Source organism: Arvicanthis niloticus, chromosome 27 (genome assembly GCF_011762505.2).
Source record: "Arvicanthis niloticus isolate mArvNil1 chromosome 27, mArvNil1.pat.X, whole genome shotgun sequence".
NCBI lineage: Eukaryota > Metazoa > Chordata > Mammalia > Rodentia > Muridae > Arvicanthis > Arvicanthis niloticus.
The window spans coordinates 12,552,941-12,572,228 of record NC_133435.1 but is presented as its reverse complement, the minus strand read 5'-3'; the positions used below and the strand labels follow the sequence as shown (position 1 = coordinate 12,572,228).

The window sequence follows — 19,288 nt, the reverse complement described above, 5'->3', positions numbered from 1 at the left end:
CTAAAGGAGGGCTGGCATTATGCATTTAGCTCTTTCCACAGGTTCTGAGATCCCGAATTCTGCTCATCAGGGCTTTGTGACCAGTGTTTATAAAAGGAATCATTGTCTCGCTGGTCGAATGCCTGCTTATCTTCAAGACCACAGCACTTACAGTATAAATGTGTGCCCATTAATTATTGTTAATTCAATTTAAATGACAAAAGTGAAATTCTGTTCTTATTTTTTTTATCGTGTGTGTGTGAGGGCATGATGTGAGTGGGTGGGGCATGTGTGCCATAGCATGCATGTGAAGGTCAGAAAACAACTTTGTATCTTCCCTTGAAAACTCTTGAATGGAAAAACAATGCAAAGAAGACACCAAAGGTGGGGAATATTTGATGACTTCAAAGACAATAATAAGGAATATGAACTTACCATAGAAATAATTAAAGTAATCAGTATCCAGAAATTATGCTAAAAATATGTTCCTATAACTTTGTTTGCTATAATTTCTATATAGTATATTTAAAATAAACACACACTGTCTATCTTACCTCAGCTTGAAAGCTTAGTTTGATTTTATTTCATAATTAGATATCATTAAATTTATGACAACACCATCTTTTATTAAAATTTTGCTTGATAACAATGTATTTTATGAGAAATATTTTGAAGTTTAGTTTCATATTTTTGTATTTTCTTACCCAGTATGGTTTGATTGATAATAACTATGAATAGTCTATATGGAGAGAAATGAACAGCTAAAGAATTTAAATTTCAATGGAAGACTGGTACTGATATTTAATGAGGATGGAAAAAATGAATGCAGTAGCAAACAACTGTTATGACTTGTGTGAAGGTTTTTCTTTTGTTCTGCTATAAAATTTGTAAGTGGATGTTGAAATAACTACTATGCATAGGTAGCAAGCTGGTTTCCTGATGCTGGTGGGTTAAAAAATATAAATGTATAAAGAAAAAAGGGATTAACAAATAGGTGGGGGAGGGGTTTCCTTCAAACGGATGGAACCCATTCTTTTGAAAGAAAACTCCCCTCTTACCTTAATCCTGGAGCTGGTTAGTTCTCCTCTGTCCTCCTCCTAGGGGAGAAATACCCAAAGTTAAACAATAATAGAACATGGTCTTGTATTAAAGTCAAGTTCAGTTCTGGCCAATCCTTTCCTCAAGTCTCACATGATACTACCAACTGTCTGATATGATGGGGCTTCCACAGAATCGAATTGAAACCCATTTTAAATATTAAGCCAAAGGGAATGGACAGTAACTGTGTAAGATGTAAAATATGGTGTCTCGTGCTGGACTAGTCTGTTTTGCCAGAGACTCCTAATTAATTTCAGGCTTTCTTAGAGCAGGAAAATTCAGGGGATAGCACTACTTGGGCAATTGATCAGCAGAAGTGATAAGTTAAGGCACATCAAGAGTTCCCATGGAGAACTCTTACCATGTAGGTGTCCTGACATTTCTCTTGCCTTTGGGAATAAAATTATAATGGCAACAATGTGTGAGAAGCTGGACTTAATGTTGTCAATTGTAATAATTTTCATATAAATTGAAGATGACACGTTATGGGAGGATTAGGAAAAAGTCTCACCTGAAACAAGAAATCACAGGTGAGATTTAATTTTTTTTTAACTTTTTGTTTCATCTACCAACAAGGCTTAAGTTTCAGTTCATGCAAGTTCAGGGTGCTATAGCCATTGTCAGATGGGGTTTTCTTCCTTAAAGCATCTGTGATTGAATAGGACTCCTGGTGTCTTTGGAAAGATAAATAGAAGGAAGACTAAGTTTGAGTAGACAATAATAATGGTCCCAATAACACCCCTGTCACCCATCAGCTAGATGACATGTGTTTCCATAGAATCATGTGTCTGGATGAATGTAACATCAACTTCAATTTGTTGTTGAGATAAAGTCTGAGAATGAGCCCATATACATGGGCTTTGTAAATGACGGCTATTATTAAATCTTTACTTACTTCACATTACATAGTCTCTGACATTTTTTTTTTCTTATTTGAATTATCTCTGTTTAGGGTATTGTCTAGTTAACTGATCTTAAAGTCAGTTTATAGCTACCCTTTGGCGTAATTTCAGAGAGGGTGGCTGATTGGCTCCCATACAAAATCAATACCAGACAATTGATTGAATTCCGTGAGACATGAAGGAGAGTAGAGACCAAGAATGAGCCTGAACCCATACAAGATCATGTGCTATTGTTATTTAACTTTGGGTAACTTATTAAAAAACTTCATCGAGTAAAATGACATCAGGTGAGCAAATGAATGCATGCTGGAAACTCAGTTCGTCTCAGTATTTTACAGAGACAGCAAAATGAGGGACATTGTTTGCAGTCATTATGAAAATGTGCAGGAGGAGAAAACATTATGGGAAACTATGTTTGACATCAGCAAATTTTGTCTTCCTCAGTCACTCCATCTGGTTCGCATTGGAGTCTCCCTATGAACTTTCATGAGCTTAAAATTGTACGACATAAGCTTGATATAATAAAAGTTTTTTCAGTTGCAACACAACGTTCTTCTTTATCAGTGGTGAAAATTCTAAAAGTGGCTATCTTGGCAATTAATACTTTACCCTCTAAACATTATAAAATCATCATACTATTTTTTTCCTGAAACAAATACAGTGAAATATTGTAAACCATTCTTAAAATGAAAAAAAAAAAGGTATATTTTATCTTATGAAACACCTATTTTGTCCATGGTTGTTACAGTTTGGAACCAAACTCGCTGTGTTTGGAAATAATATAAAAACCAACCAAAGAAACCAACTGTAGATAGACTGCCTGGGCTGGGTAAGGTTAGAGTGACCATGCAGCATCTACACTTCAGGGCCAAGTGTTGGCTACTAGAGATAAAGAGGAAAATAAAAGAGAAATTAATAGTGTTGACATGCTAAGGTTACTGTGATGTCCTAAACAATCATCTTCTCAGTGAAAGCTCATATTATATGGGGGAAATTATTTATGTCATATCTGCATCTGACAGCATACAATTTGTTCTTAATAATATTCAAGTAAATCCCGCCCATAATTTCACATTAATTATAGTTTTTATGTATCCCAGTGGATTTTCTCTCATATGTGCCTTATCTAAAGTGTGAAGCCAGCATTTTCTTTCAATCTCTATTCACATAGGTGTGTAAGGCTGGCCTCTCTGTCTAAGAAACACCTTTAAAAACACTTTTCTGTTTCACAATATAACAGACCGCAGCAAAAGAAGTGGCTTGTTGAATTTCCGAACTATCATCTCCATTTCTATCACCTGGGACTGACTTTCCCACTCGCTCACAACTCCAGAGAGTTCTGAGACTGATATACATAGTCAGGCCATGCTTCAAGTATTTAGAAGCAGGAGAGGACTGCTTCCCATCACTTGGGATTCTCTAAGTGGCTGTTTTTTCTTGATTGAGCCAGTCAGGTACTAGAGATTACATCTTTTTGAGAACCAACTTCAACCATGGCAATGTCTTTGGTGGATTTATTATCTACCTCTGTGTAATTTCCTCACCTAAATAAGAATTTATCCTACTTTCCACCTAAACTTAAATTTAGGTACATACTTGAGTCCTGTACAAATATTTTTAATATACCTTAGTTTTATCGGTGTTGGCAAAACTGAGACAAGGCAAGAATTTAAAAAAAAAAAACCTGCTGTTTTTATTCAGAGTAAACTGTATTCATATTTTAAAATACAATTCAAAAAGATAGTTTCTCATAAGAGCACTGGAGAAAGAAGTCAGAAGACATCTGTTGTAACCTCAGCTGGGGAACTCCGGGCAAGTCACTTAACCCTTACTTACAGTGTCTTCCCTACAAAAGAGAGTGAGAAGAAGTATCTACATTTGAAAAGAGTAATATTAGAAAGATACTAGACAATGAGTTTTAGTGTTTTATGTGAGCCAAATTTAAACTCTTTTAAAGTGAGCAAATTAAACAGAGAATTAAATATTAGATGAACAGATTTTTTTTTTGTCCAATGCAATGTTGTCATTATTATGTTATTTAATAGAAAGTAACTAATTGCTGTGGGAGGCAGTGTAAGATCAGCTTCTTTTGCATTCTGCGTTTCCCTGACTATCTCGAAATTCTTAGGTCTTTGGGCACCTACATTAAGTTTCCTTATGACCTTTTCAGTATAAAATTTTGCTTTTATGTGTGAAATTCTAGCAATAAAAACATGGGGCTGGTGACAACATTTCTCTAAAATTTTTGAAGGTGCTCGTTGCAAATATCTGGGAAGAGAGGGGTCTGTGTGCTGGAGCTGAATGAATATATGTGTGTTGAGCCCCAGTCAGAGAAAGGCCCCGAGGTACTAACCCTTGGTGGCTTTTATCTGTCTCTGTGCAGTGAAGAAACATGGAAGAGGAACGCATGTACGCTTTCATATATTCTGAAACTGTGTAGCTATTAGTGTCTTATTTGATTGAAACTCCAATTTACTCTTATTCCTGTTAGTTGCTAAACAGTACTCAAGAAAACATTCCACTTTAATATCTTCTTCAAAAACTTATCTGTGCTCAATTTCTTCTTTGAGTAATCCAAAATAATAATAAAAAAGTAACCTAAACGAAATCTGGCTTATTTCAATATGATAGCTATATGACATATGCCTTTAAAAGGTCAGTAGAATTTTCAAACCAAGTTTTTTTTTTTTAACACCTTAGTATTGTAGACTTTGAAAGACAAGATTGAAATGGAAAGGATGGATTCATGCTTTCAATTTTCTTTTGTTGTTGAATTTTGTGCTGTAAAAGTTTATGTTGAAATGGTGCTGCAAAATTTTTAGAAGGGAATTTCATTCTTGGTACATATCTTCGTAGATTTTAGATTCCCAGAAATTGTGGGATCTGTGCATGTAAAAAAATGATGTTCAATTATGAGAAAGGATAAACCATGACCTCACACAGCATCTCAATGATTTGCGCACCTACTCAGCTCTTACTAAAATTATTTAACCAGTAGATTGCTTGCTTTTCAAAAGGCTCAGGCATCTGAAGATGTGAACGATGGCTTTCTATTTGCATGGTCTTATGCATGTGATACTGTGTATCTATAAGAAAGTCACTTTACATGTCCAGTAGTTCATTCTGAAACCAACAGCTAGATGTCTGTCTTGGTGGGGGGAAGGGAAGCCTTTAAAGTGAATGAACTGCAGTTTTCTTATTCCATATTAAAGCATAATATTATTCCAAGTCAGAATAATTACTATTTTCTACACTGTTCTGTAACATCCAAACCATTTTATCTCTCCTTTGTTAAATATGAAAGCATAAAACCAATTTCACATTGGCTGATACTATCTACCTCCAGACAAAAAAGATTGGTCCCATCTACAGTGGTGGATGAACACTTTCTCATAGACTCTGGTGAAGTAGACAGTGAAGTAGATTTTTATGTTTGCAGAAAACCAATATTTACCTCTGGTTTTCTAAGTTATCATCAGCATACATTAAAGCATCATGGTGGAGAATTTTACACTGAGGAGTAGATATTACATTTTTACAATATCATAAACTTTAGGGCAGGGGTTCTCAACCTGTGGGTGTGACAGTTTTGGGGGATTGAATGACCTTTTCCCATGGGTCACCTAAGACCATTGAAAAACACAGATATTTACATCGTGATTCATAATAGTAGCAAAATTACCTTATGAAGTGGAAACAAAAATGATTTTATCATGTGGGTCATCACAACATGAAGAGCTATATTAAAGGGTCATAGCATTAGGTAAGTTGAGAACCATTGCTTTAAGGCATCTTCTCATGTTATGGTAATGTTCACATTACTATGTATTCCTCCAAAGCATTAACTGGTATGTGATAAATAGGCAACATTTTCTTTATCTTCCTAATTATTGCACGTATAAAGAGCTGTATTCTACCTTGTGTTCTTTAGTTTCTTCTCAATCTGTCTCTGTTTTCTCAGGTAAGACTGTTCTGGAACCATAAGGGGCAGGAATCTATTGCACTATGGCTAGAAAGTTTCTTTTTTATCTCCAGATTTTAAGAGCTACTCAAAAGCTGGGATCCTGAGCAGCCTGAGCTGAAGGGCCCCAGGCTTCCTACCCTGCATGTTTTCATTTAGAGAGATGTCTGAAAAACTGTGTCTGCAAACAGTGCCACAAAAGTTACTACTTGACCTGTGTTAATGCTCCAAGGAAGCACAGAGAGATACTCATAATACAGTTTTCTGTATTGTACAGAAATACTATCTTCTGATTATACACCCCAAGTCAGTTTGTAATCTATAAAAGTCACAGTCCTATGCGCTGAGATTCTATGTGCAGGAGACTTTCCTGTCACATGGTCTTCACAGAAGAGTTTTTTTTTTTTTTTTTAAAAAGCTTTATTTATTTTATGTATAGGAGTATACTGTAGCTGTCTTCAGACACACCAGAAGAGAGCATCAGATCCCATTAGAGATGGTTGTAAGCCACCATGTGGTTTCTGAGAATTGAACTCAGGACCTCTGGAAGAGCAGTCAGAGCTCTTAACTGCTGAGCCATCTCTCCAGCCCTGAGTTATTTTTAAAAATGCTTTAATAACTACTTTGTAGTCACTGTGATAATCTATGTTATAGAAAATAAGAAAAAAATCTTATATTGTAAAATGTAAAACTTAGAGAACTTGAGAATGAATGTACAGGTTAATTCAATATTAAAGGAGAAATGGAAACACAACTGCACTTCACTTAACTCTATTTTGTGCATTTCAATATGCAAGATCACAATGTTCACACACACTAACTTCATGCACACAGTAATTTTTGCCTCTGATATTAATACCTCTTTATGATGATGCCACAGTTGCCCTTCCTTTGTTGGGAGTACAGTCATTATATGCCTGTACACTCTCACTCACTTTGGTCAGATACACTTGAGGATGTTGAAAGCTGTCTACATGTTGAGAGATGTCTACATTCTCTGTTGCATAGTGTCTGTCCTACAGCAAAGACTTAAAATAACAGCAACGTATCCATATATTCTGCCTTCATTAACAAAGCCAGTTTGACCATAAAGCAGAAACAACCAGTTTAGCCTCAGTGGTACATGCTGTTTACATGCCTACCTTCTAAGATACTAGCTTCATGTATTTCTTCACCTACTCTTATGTTAGGAGATCTTTTGCTATGCTGCACTTCACCTAGCTGTTTGGTACTTTCTAATTTGAATATTTGCATTGTTTCACTTTCTAGTTTTAAGCTTTCCAGAACCCACTGAGGGAACACTTTCACTTCAGTGAAATATATTTCATTATGAAGACATGTAAGAAGGAAGTCATATCTGGCTTTTATCCACCATGATAGAAAGAGGTGATTCAAATGCCAATATACATTTGTTTTGATCTTCTGCATGCTTAAAAAGTTTATGTTTATTTATTATTATTGACTTGTTCACTATGAGACAAGGTCTCGTGTATTCCAGGTTGGCCTCATACTCCCTCTTATCTGAGAGTGACTTTGAACTTTTGGTCTTCCTGTTTATGTTTTCAAAATTCTGAGATTTCAGTTACATATTACCATGGTTGATATTATTTTCTATGAGATAAGTGCATGAGTTAAGAGTCCAATACTTTGAAATTTCCTTGGATACTAGAGATGGTGTCTAGTCTTGGTTCTTATTAAAGCTACAAAAGGTTAGATTCTACAACTTCTAATGTAAGAATTTCATTTTGTTAAATATATCTTTTTTTGAGATAGTAAATACTAAAATAAGCATAAAATCCCTATTCTATCCCAGAAAAGTCACTAAAATATAACTTATAAGTGTGAAGATAAAAATGAAAAAAATGAACTAAGCACTAAATTTAGTAATTTTTAACTTTTTACTGAGTGCTCAGGTGTCTGCAATGTATCTCTACTGTTAAAAATTTACAAATCACCTGGGAAAAAACTCAATTCAAACCCAGAAACCAGCTATAGAATTATGTATCAGAGGATTTGAATCCAATGGGAAGAAAAGTCAGAATGTGTAATGCATTGCATATTATCCAGAAATGTAGGGGAAGAACCTTTGTTTCCTCTTCAAGGGAGATATTGTTTTAGCCACTTCTTTAATTATAGAAAAGCTAAAACTTTAAATTTTAAAATTAAAAACTTTAAATTTCTGATAGTTGCCAAAACTTTCTTTCTTTCTTTCTTTCTTTCTTTCTTTCTTTCTTTCTTTCTTTCTTTCCTTTTTTTTTTTTTTTAATAGAGCTCAAACATCTTGTAACAGAAGGATGAAATATCTGGGTCCTAGTATGCCATCATTTTCCCCAGGATACATATAACATCAATGTGTTTACTATATGTCATGCCAATTTGTGAATATAAAATAATTGGTACTCACAGTAAACATCAGCATTACTCTAAAGAAGTGGGAAGAATTTAAGTGCATCACCAGGAGTTTTGCATGTTCCTGTCTGTCTGTGAATGATAAACGGTGCAACCAGTTTTTGTTTTGTTCATTTAATCCTTAGCCAGATAGACTATACCTCAGTTAGGGTTTCCATTGTTATGATCATGGACACCATGACCAAGGTAACTCATATAAGAGAAAACATTTAATTTGGGCTAGCTTATAGTTTCAGAGGTTCAGTCCATTATCATGGTAGGAAGCATGGCAGCATGCAGGCAGACTTGGTGCTGGAGGAGGTGAGAGTTCTACATCTTGATCCTCAGATCGGATCGGATCAGATCAGATCAGATCAGATCAGATCAGATCAGATCAGATCAGATCAGTTGTAGCAACCAAGAGGAGACTCTCCTCTGGACTCGATGGATCCTACACATAGGAAACCTCAAAGCACATTAACACTCCACAGTGATGCACTTCCTCCAAGAAGGTCATACCTCCTAATAGTACCATTCCATATGGGGCAAGCATTTAAACACATTTGTCAGTGGAGGTCAAATCTACTCAAACTACCACATTCCACTCCCTGGCTCTCATAGGCTTTTAGCCATAACATAATGCAAACTGCATTTAGCACAACTTCAAAAGTCCTCAAAGTCTATCATTTAAAAGTCCAAAGTTCAGTCTCTTCTGAGACTGATGTGAACTCTTAACTTTAATCCTCAGTAAAATCAAAATAAAACAACAAATCACACCAAAACTTCATGTGAGGAAATACTGGACCAAAGCAACACCAAAACCCAGCTGGGCAAACTCCAAATTCTGCATCTCCATGCATGCTACCCAGCTTTCAGTTTTTGAGTAGAACACAATTCTTTCTCTTGGGCTTGTTTCACTTCCTATTAGCTGCTTTCGTTAGCATGGCTCTGGCATCTCTAACAGCATGGAGTCTCTAAGGCAACTTCAACTTCACAGCTGCTTGTTCCAATGTCTGGGATCCATACATGATCTTCTGAGCTCCTTCAAAGGGCTTGGGTGACTTCTCCTGCTCTGGTCTCTGTTGCACTTTGGGCTCTGGTTGACTTTATTCCACTGCTGCTGCTGCTGTTCTTGGTTGTCATCCCATGGTACTGGCATCTTCAATATGCTCGGATCTTCTGATGCTGCTAGGCTTCCCCAATAGCCTCTTACATGCTCTCTTTATGGTGCCAAGCCTCAACTTCTTTGCTGGGCCCCTTCAATCTTGGGCCATCAGTGAGAACTGAGGCTGCACTTTCACCAGTGGCCTTTCCTGGCCTCTCACAGTGCCAAGGCTCATTGAATCTCCATGAACTTTTTATGCCTTCAAAACCAGTACAATTTGAGTGATTCTTACATATTATCAAGTCTAGCTGCCAGCACTAGGTCTATTTCTGTAACCGTTTTTTGTGCTCCCAGAAAGTACTTTCCAGAAGATTTCACCTTAGTAATCTCGGTCTCTTCTTAAAGACTGTTTATTACTTAGCTCCAGCTAATCAGCATCAATTGTCCCTGTAACCTCTTCTATTCTTGACCCTTAGGTCACATGGCCTAAGATGCTACATTCTGCTGCATGCTGGGGCTGGAACATGGCTCCTTGTTCTATTACATTTCCATCAGCTTCTGTTTTCAATGGTTTCTTTTATTGCCTAAGTTTGTCCTGGAACTTGCTTTGTAGACTGACCTTGTACTCAGAGATCTGCATGCCTCTGTCTCCTGAATGCTGGGATTAAAGGTATATGCTATTATGCCTGGACTGAAGTTTTTCTTTACCTTTTCACATGATATTTATAAGGCCTGGATTGTAGTTCATTCTAGATATAATCAAATTGACAATGGAGACTAGCCATCATAATCCATCCCTTGTCAATCTAACAGATAATATCTTCTTATGTTCAAAATATCTCCTTATGTTCAAATGAAAACAATAATCTGGTAACAATAATTTTTAACATTATATAACTCCTTCGTGTTTAACTGCAAATGTATATACAATAGGCTTAGCAAGGTGGGATCTTGGCTTGAGGTCACTATTCCCTTAATCTATTTAATATCCTTGAACAGAGGATTTAGCTCCATTCTACTTCTTGGTGCTCCTTTAAACTTTGAACCATATATTTTCTATTTTTCTCTTAGTTTGGCTATGCTTGATCAAAACACTACTCATAGAGTAAACCACAGGGCAGAGTCTGTGCTAGGCTTTTTTTGAGACTTCCTTTGTCAATGTAATTAATTTGAATCTCTTTATTTTAGCTTCAGGCTGAGTCTTCGGATAAGGGCAAAACCCAGCTACATTCTTGACCAAAATATCACACAAACAGTCTCTAAGCCACACATTAAAATTCTTCTCCTCTAAAACTTTTTGAGCCAAGCCCTTATAGTTCAAATCATCCTCAGCACGACTGTCTTCCATGCTTCTACTAGAATGGCCCAATAAGCCCCACTTAAAACATCCCACAGCTTTCCAAAGTCTCAAAATCCACATTCTTCCTAACAAAATCACGGTCAGGTGTATCACAGCAATACCCCAGGCCCCTGTACCAATTTAGTCTTAGAGTTTCCACGGTTGGGAAGGGATAGCATGACGAAGGCAACTTTTAGAAAGAAAAACATTAAATTGGGGCAGGCTTACGGTTTCAGAGGTTCCGTTTATTATCATCATGGTGGGAAGCACGGCAGTGTGAAGACTGACTTGGTGGAGCCAAGAGTTTTACATCTTGATTGAAGGCTGCCAGGAGGAGACTGTCTTCCTTAGGGATCCAGGAGGAAGGTCTCCTTTGTACTAGGTGGAACCTGAACATAAGAAACCTCAAAGCCCACCCCTAAGGTGATGCACTTCCTCCAAAAGGCCATACCTTCTAATAGTGCTACTTCTTATGGGCCAAGCATGCAAACACATGAATCTACGGTGGTCGTTGTGGTAAGGGGAGCACCAAACCTGTTCAACACACCACAATATTCAAAACATAATGGTTTCACAACAGTCTACTTTGCTCCTGTTCAAATGTCAAATGGTTTCACAACAGTCTACTTTGCTCCTGTTCAAATGTCAATGGGAATATAGAGAATCTTCACAAGCATTTTTTTTTTTTTGCCATAACACTTAGTGTAAAAATTGTGTGCTTAAAGATCAAGCTAATTAAAATTCCAACATGAGAAAGTTTCTTCTGAGGCCTTGCCCTTAGCTAAGAAGCTATATTGGCAGGTGACAGTTGCTGCAGGAGGAAGAATACTTTTTCTTTGGGTTGTGGCCACTGCTTCGGTAGATGCCTACACACCTCTGCTCTTAAGGCCAGGGTCAGCATTAAAAGGACTCAGAGGAATAAAAGAGAATATGAAATCAGAGAGGAGTCATGACAGAGGGTCCAGGAGGAATTAGTGGTGGCTGCAAGATGGATCTGATCAAAATACATTGTATATATGTAAAACATTCTGAAAAATTAAGGAAATATTAAATTAAAATTATATTATTATTTAGAAATCCATAATATATCATTTTCAGAAGACATAAATGAACGTTATTAATTTATGGCCAACTCTAACTCAGTAATATTAATATCCATCCTCACACTTCGGTACTTTTAAGATTTTAAATTTATATTAAATACTAAAAGTTGACTTATTTCGGACATAAAAACAAAATTTTGTTTCTCACACACTGTGCTGCAAACTTCATTTCTCTAAATGTTTTAAGTGCATTTGAATTTATGATAAAGTTTTACAAATATTACATTGTAAAATGGTTCTATAGTATAATTCATCTTTCACACACAAATTACAATATTATTTCATAATTTGGTCCAAACATCCCATAAGACCGCTGGCTCTGCTACACATAGAAAGAGAAAGTCTAATAAAAGACTGAGTTTTCTACTTCCTCTTCTTAGTACTCTATCACCCCTACATCCCCTGACCCCCACCATCATGCTGCTGCTGGGAAGTTGTGAGTGCCTACTGTATATTAACCATGATAATCCTGGTTTGCAAGGATGAGCTGAGCATCTCCAAGTCTAAACAGGCATTAATTTTTTTTTCAGAATTCATCCATGGATGCAAGTTCTGTCAGAACTATCTTCTTTTGAAACCTCATCCCTTTTCTTTGGTATCAGAAAAGAATTGTCTATTTGTGACACAGTTCTACAATCATCTTCAGAGAAGATAAATTTGACATGGGAATTATTATTGCTAATCAAAGCATTGGAAACTATATGATTTTAATTTAGTTTCAGATATTAGTTTTGAATCAAGTTGAAAGCCAGAAGAAATCCGCAAATGAGACTCATTGTTAATTTCTTGGTGGTAAGTGAAGATGCTGAAGAATATGAATATTTAAAAAATGAACATTTTCACCTAAAAGCTGCATAATAGTTTGAATGTCTTGTTAACTGAATCAACCTAAACAACTTTTAATAGTCTTATTTATCACATGGCAAAGTTGATAGCATAGTAATTAAAGTAGTATAGAGAATTTGGTAAAGTTGATGGCATTTTCAAATAATACATGTAATGTTATTGTAGTATAAATAATTATGTAAAAGGAATCTGAACAATGGCAAGTTTGAGTGTAAAAGTAATAGTGCTGATGATATTGACATTAAAGTTAAAATAAATAAATATCTCTCATCAAAACTTTCTATTTCATTATCATGTCTCCTGAAATAAATATTTCAAAATAGCCCTCAAGAATTTGCCAAGAGAATAGTTATCAGAGTGATTTTCAGTAGCCAGAGTAGTGGAGAAGAGATGTGGAGAATAGCATGGAATCTGGAGAACCTTACACAGTAATGTGGATGTACAAAAGAGATTCAGAAGAAATAAAATGATCAATACACCTGGCACCATTGTGCCAGTTAAGAATTGGAGAATCTATGTTAAAATGCAATAATAGTTTCAGAGCTGTCTATAACTGAAAGCTTAATGATTTTAAGATTTGCATATATCTCCAGTCAATAACGTTCTGAAATGAAATCTGTATGAACAGGAAAAGGGTCTGTTTAACACTGTTTGTCACTTATACCTAGTCACCTGGTACATTTTTATTATCTGGGCTTGCACCTAGGGCCCTTTGTTTGTCATTCAAGCTCTCTACTGCTGAGCAAACACACCAGCCCCTACAGTGACATTTCCCAGACTAGTCACAGATGCATTCTCTGCAATGATTTTTTTTTCTGTATTTGTTTTAAAGCTCACAGTAAAGAACAAAGTCATGAATGTCTATTCTGATTATAGGTCCCCTATTTCTCTTTTCTGTGACATTTATTCTGTAGCATTTTGAACAAACAGTAAGGTATGGAAGCTTAAAACTCTAGGTGAAAGGAGCATGGCCAACTATTTGCTAGTCTTATCTGGTTATGGTTACACTGAAGAAAGTATTACTGTTTTACTTTTTCTAAAGCTTTATATTGCTTAGTGAATCGGAACAGAGTTTGTGAGGAAGCCACAGTTAATAACAACGCCATACAGATGTCTTACCATAAGCAGAACAATTAATGCAAAGACCAGATTTTTTTTAAAAAATAGTTTCTATGGCAAAACAGACTTAAGTTTCTCCTGAGTGAGTAAGACAGGTTTCATGGACACCTGAGGACAGTGTGCCTTTTGAATTTTGCTTTCATAAATGCAATTAATGAGAATGTGTTTCTACAAACTAAATACTGTATACAAAAGATGATGATTAGTTCAACTCTATATTGGTTTGCCTCTCTCGAAAGAGAAGTCTAGAAGGAAGAAGAATGAGAAGTTTAATTTAATAGGCCCCTCTTGCTTACAAGGGTGAGGATGGAGGAGTGAAGTTAGGGGGAAAGATGCATGCTTTTAGCTTTCTGTATCCTTCCAGTGCTTTTGAAGACAGGGTCAGAATGGCTGTGACTTTGGCATGCAGGGGCCAGCTTGCTCAGGAAACTGTGTTATACAGAAAGCAAATGCATAAACAAACTCCCCATGCAGGAAGCTGAGTTTAACAGATGCCTCATTAACAAGATCTAGGCAAGGACAGGAAAAGAGGGGGAAGTTCTAGACAGATGAAGCTCTTCAGCGTGGCCCCAAACAATGCCTGTAGTGTCAATTTGACAAAGTGGCACATTTAAGAGGAAACTCTCTAGCCAGCAATGGAAGGCAGACGCACCCAAATCTTAGGGCCAAATTCAGTTCCAGAAGCTTGGCTTTATCTGTAGACACATGACAGAGGGCAAGGCAGCTATACCCACTGAGAATTAATTGAGACAGCCAGTGAATGTAATCAATAGCTTGACCATGGATCTATATACCAACCACAGTTGCTTTCTCCTTTCTACTTCTTGGGCATTCTTTATTCTTAGGGGTTTTTTGAACATCTACCCCAAAGAAGGGTATTTGATGTCTGACTGAATGGAAATTATATACTTTTTATAATATCTCATACAAGTAATGTCAACAAAGTCAAAACATCCTGGTGGCAGTTTAAGTTTCTAAATGGATGACATCGTTTTAGTTAGGCTTTTGTTGTGGGTAATTTATTAGTGTGAAGTTTCCCTGATTATTTCTCTAGGTTTCTATGAGATGTTTGTACAAATAAACCAGAGAGCAGAGCTGCTAGAATTTATATTCAAATTTGCCTTTACTGATTGCTTTTTCATTTTTAAAATAACTGTTTCCTTTAAAGTTTCCTGTTCACAGAATACTCTCTCCCACACAAAACCTTTTCCCTGTACCCATATTGTTTCTCAAACCAGATATCTCACCCCTTGCCCAAACCAACATACCCAAGTACATTGCAGTTCCCTTTATGAAGCCAATGAAAACAACTACAGAACACTGATGTTGCTTTCATTGTGGCTGGGCAATAGTACAATGCTAATTACCTTCAGTTTTCAATGGCTTACCAGAAACATCACTTCTCAAGATCAGGTTCTTGCTTAAGCCCTTTAGCAAGGACTGTGATTTCCTCTTGAATCGTGCTTTGTGCTTCTTTCCTAAGCAGCACTGAGACCAGAGTGATTTGTCAGTCATCACTTGATCTAGCACCAGTAGGTTTAAAGTAGTCTTTATTACTTAAGGAAAATAAGAAATTCTGCCTCCTGGGTGTAAACATGAATTTTCTATGCCAAAGTCAAAAGGATGCAAAGGGTAGATTTGACCAGTATTTCTGTAAGAGTGAAGATCTCTTTAACCCGTACAGGTAATGCTTTTCTTGTGAGCCATGTGGCATAGTCTATCTACATATCTTTCTGTGTCACACTTAATCTAACTTTACAGATCTTACTCATATCATACTCCCTTTAAAACAGATGGGATTGTGACCTGAGTAAGGACCATAAAGCCAGAGCCTACGCTTTCATCTAGGTCTGATTGGTTTTCTACGTGGATATGATTTGAACAGTACCAATGCAACCTCAACATAGGCTGGAAGAGAATGATGCCATACTAAATGAAACACTGAAATGGAAACAGACAATCTCTCTGTTTGGAAGAAGTGGGTTCCTTCTTTTTCAGAGTCTGGCAAACAAGGATAATGTTTAAATGCAATGGTAAAATGCAGAATCACTATTGATACAACGGCAGTAGGTAGCATCAATTTTGGTGGGCAAAACAACAGAAAAAGTCGATGAAATCTAGAAAAAATACGATACCCATGATTTAGGCCCACTTCAGGGAGCTAGTGTTCAACCGCTTTGGTTTTTATATGGCCTTCAAAGGTTAATGTCAAGTATGATCGTTTTAGAATCAAAATTAAAACAAAAATTGCTTTTATCTGATTGTCGATCAAAAGTATGAGATGGAGAAAAAGAAACTAAACCAACAGACATACTATGTTTACACAGAAAGTAAAATATTCTTTCAGGGACATCAGGGAAGGTGGAATACTATAACAATGCATATTCTATTGTTATACTATTCCACCCACCTTAATGAGGAACCCTTGGGCGTTGCTACACCATAGCCTTTGGAATCCAGGTTTCCTCCCACTTTCATCGTGTCACAGGGCTTTCGTTGCTCAATGTATTCATTCATCGTGGACTCCAGGAGGAAGGCAAATTTGCCCTTGGACTTGCGGACACGAGCCACGCCCTCAGCTGTAGTTCTAGTGAACACAGATGGCTCTGCTGATCGCATGTAGGTCCACATCTTTTCATACACTGCTATTTTTGATCTCTGGAGGAAATGCAAATAAAATTAAATACAGGAAAGAAGGGAACAGCATGTTAATATAGGCAGAAGTGAGGTTACTGTAAGTCTTTTAGGTCATTCCATTTTCAGTTATTCAGTTTGCATGGCAGAAACCTAAACCCTTTAGAAACTGGAAAAACTAAATTTTTAAAATTCTTTTAAGAAATCAACCAAGTGCCATACATTAATAGTGATGATTTAAAAAAGCATGTACCACTTGCCATGATGAATATTATACTATACTATTTTACTCGGTGTTGTTTTGATGTTATTGAAGGTTCCTGAAAAGCATTGAACCTTTAAAGCTCCACGTTGTATCACATTCATGAGGAAGGTGAAAAGGACCAGGTCAGACCTCATTTTCACTTCTAAAAAATTCTTCTCAGCTCTATATTTGAGTTGTAATAGAGTTGCTGTGTGTGCGCGCGCACATGTGTGTACACATACATATATGTGTGTGTGTTAGGTATATTATATGATATACATTTGAGTTGTGATAGATTTGTTATATATAATAGTTATATATGCATTATTTTATATAATGTATAAAACATTATATACAATATATATATAAAGTTATATATAACAACTCTATTACACCTCAAATATATGATATATATTGTTTTTCATGCCTCAAAAGATCAGTTTATATCAAGTCAGCCCTTGAATATTCAAGGGAGAGAAGATAAGCACTGTACTTTACAAACTGAGTACCCTCTGAAGAAGCTTGAGATCGAATCTGACAAAATCAGCAAGTGGAACACCACACAGGGCATTAAAGACAAGTGGTTTTTGTTTTTACATTTTATTTTGGCCTCATTCATTCTAATTTATTTCTCTCAACATTTATCACCCTTACTATTTAATTTACTTATTTTTTGGATTTTATCTTTAATGTTAGTTAGTTATTATTATTGTGTGTGAGTCTATATGAACATATGTTTTATGGCAGTACATGCATATGTGTGAGGTCAGATGTCAACTTTGAGTGTCTTTGCTCAGATCCCATTCACCCTGCTCTTTGAATCAGGTTCTTTTTTTTTTTTAATTGGTTATTGTATTTATTTACATTTCAAATGATATCCCCTTTCCCAGTTTCCCCTCCACTCCGTAAGGTCACACACATGAAGGGTGAGAAGGGCAGAGAGCTAGAAACAACATCCTGGTTCATGTTTATCTGGGGTACTGCATATTTGTTCATGTATGAGGGCAAGCAAATATTTATAAATTTGATGAGATGGGCTGAAATGAGGGGACATCCTGCAGACCCAGCAAGATAATAAATGCCAGCAGTCATGGACACCTCTAAGTCCCCAGATCTTTCAACTGTAGAGTCAACTTAAAAATCAGGCATGGGAAATAGATATGCACAAGGTGATAAGGTAAAGATCACATAAAAGTCATTTTTTCAAAATTAGACATGTAGGATCTGCTTGTTTCATTGCTATTGTGCAACAATGCCTGAGAATCTGATTTAGAGCATCAGTGTCTTAGTTCAAGCAATCCTCGGAGTTTAATGATGCTATTCTCCTTCCTCACACATGAAGTATTTTATATACTTGCATGTAATAGAAAATGTATATCATAGCATTCTAATGCATGTTTAGTTGCTTTCCTCTCTGCTTGTGGTTGTGGGCAGCAGGGCCCATGTTCTGGGGAGATCACATCTGTATCTTGTTTGATAAAATTTTAAGCCACGAACTGGTCGTCTACTTCACTTATTCTTCTGTCTTGCTGAAGACTGAAGTAGGCAGAAGATTCCATTTGTGTTGAAGTACAATCAGTGTGTCTGGGTCAGATTTGTAATGTAAAAGCGTTTGAAACAGCACAGCTTTATGCGTGACATGCAGAATTGCTTTAGAAACAGCATTGTAATTGTGCTTCACATGGTGCGCAGGACCCCACGTATAGCAAGTTTCATAATGAGGTGAAGCAAAGGCAGATGCATATATAATTTTTCAATACATGGCCCATGTTGTTTTCATGGCTGGTAATAGCAGCTCTTTTTGTGGAGTGCTGAGTGTGGGTCGCTCACTGCCGAGGTGGCTGAGTGGACCTGACAGATGAAGCCATTACTGTGCACCTCTTATATGAAAGTATTTCTGACAAGTACAAAATACCTTCACGTCCGTGTTTTCAGACTCATCAGGCAATTGGTTTATTTAAACCAGGTCACCACGAATGGGTATATGGGGGAGGCAAGCAGAGTAGGAAAATAATTGTTTGTTTTAAATGAGAAAACCCAAGGGTACGCGTTGCTGAAAGTGTTTGCCTGGGAAAATTACTTCGTTGTCCAATAGCCTTTGGAGTTTTCTGTAAAAAGAAATACGCACACTGCGGAAAATCTTCCAATGGTAAACTGAAGGTGAGCAAGAGAGAAAGAAAGAGAAGCTTGATGCGGGATAGGGCTGTACAGAAAACTATGGCAGCAACTTTCCACGTTTCCTAGTGTAGCTTATTCATGTAGCCTCTTTTCTACTTCAAAGTTTTCAGATTGGAACAGAGAAAAACAAAGCTTTGTAAAAATTAAGGATGTCAGTCCTTTGCATTGTGTGGGCTGCTAAAGAGCTTTATGGTGAGTTGTTGATGGTTTTTGAAAGGTAACAACAGGATATGTCTTTCCAGCTTCATTACTCAAGACTGGATGATGAACTTGCACATATTGTCATGGAATGAGCATGATCCGTCACTTCTCAGTGAAAGGTGAGTGCCAGCATTCTATTGTGATGGCAGATCAGTTTCGTGGTAAAAGTCAGGAAACTTACTAACCTCTAC

At 36.6% G+C, this 19,288-nt stretch overlaps 1 protein-coding gene across 1 annotated transcript in view; it reads right to left on the bottom strand.

Moving 5' to 3' along the window:
• Nucleotides 1-19,288, bottom strand: part of Gria4 (glutamate ionotropic receptor AMPA type subunit 4) — a 309,909-nt gene that overhangs the window by 23,904 nt on the left and 266,717 nt on the right. Inside the window, exon 10 of the mRNA XM_076925900.1 lies at nucleotides 16,251-16,510. Coding sequence (XP_076782015.1) covers nucleotides 16,251-16,510 — 260 coding nt within the window. The remainder of the gene's footprint in view (nucleotides 1-16,250; nucleotides 16,511-19,288) is intronic.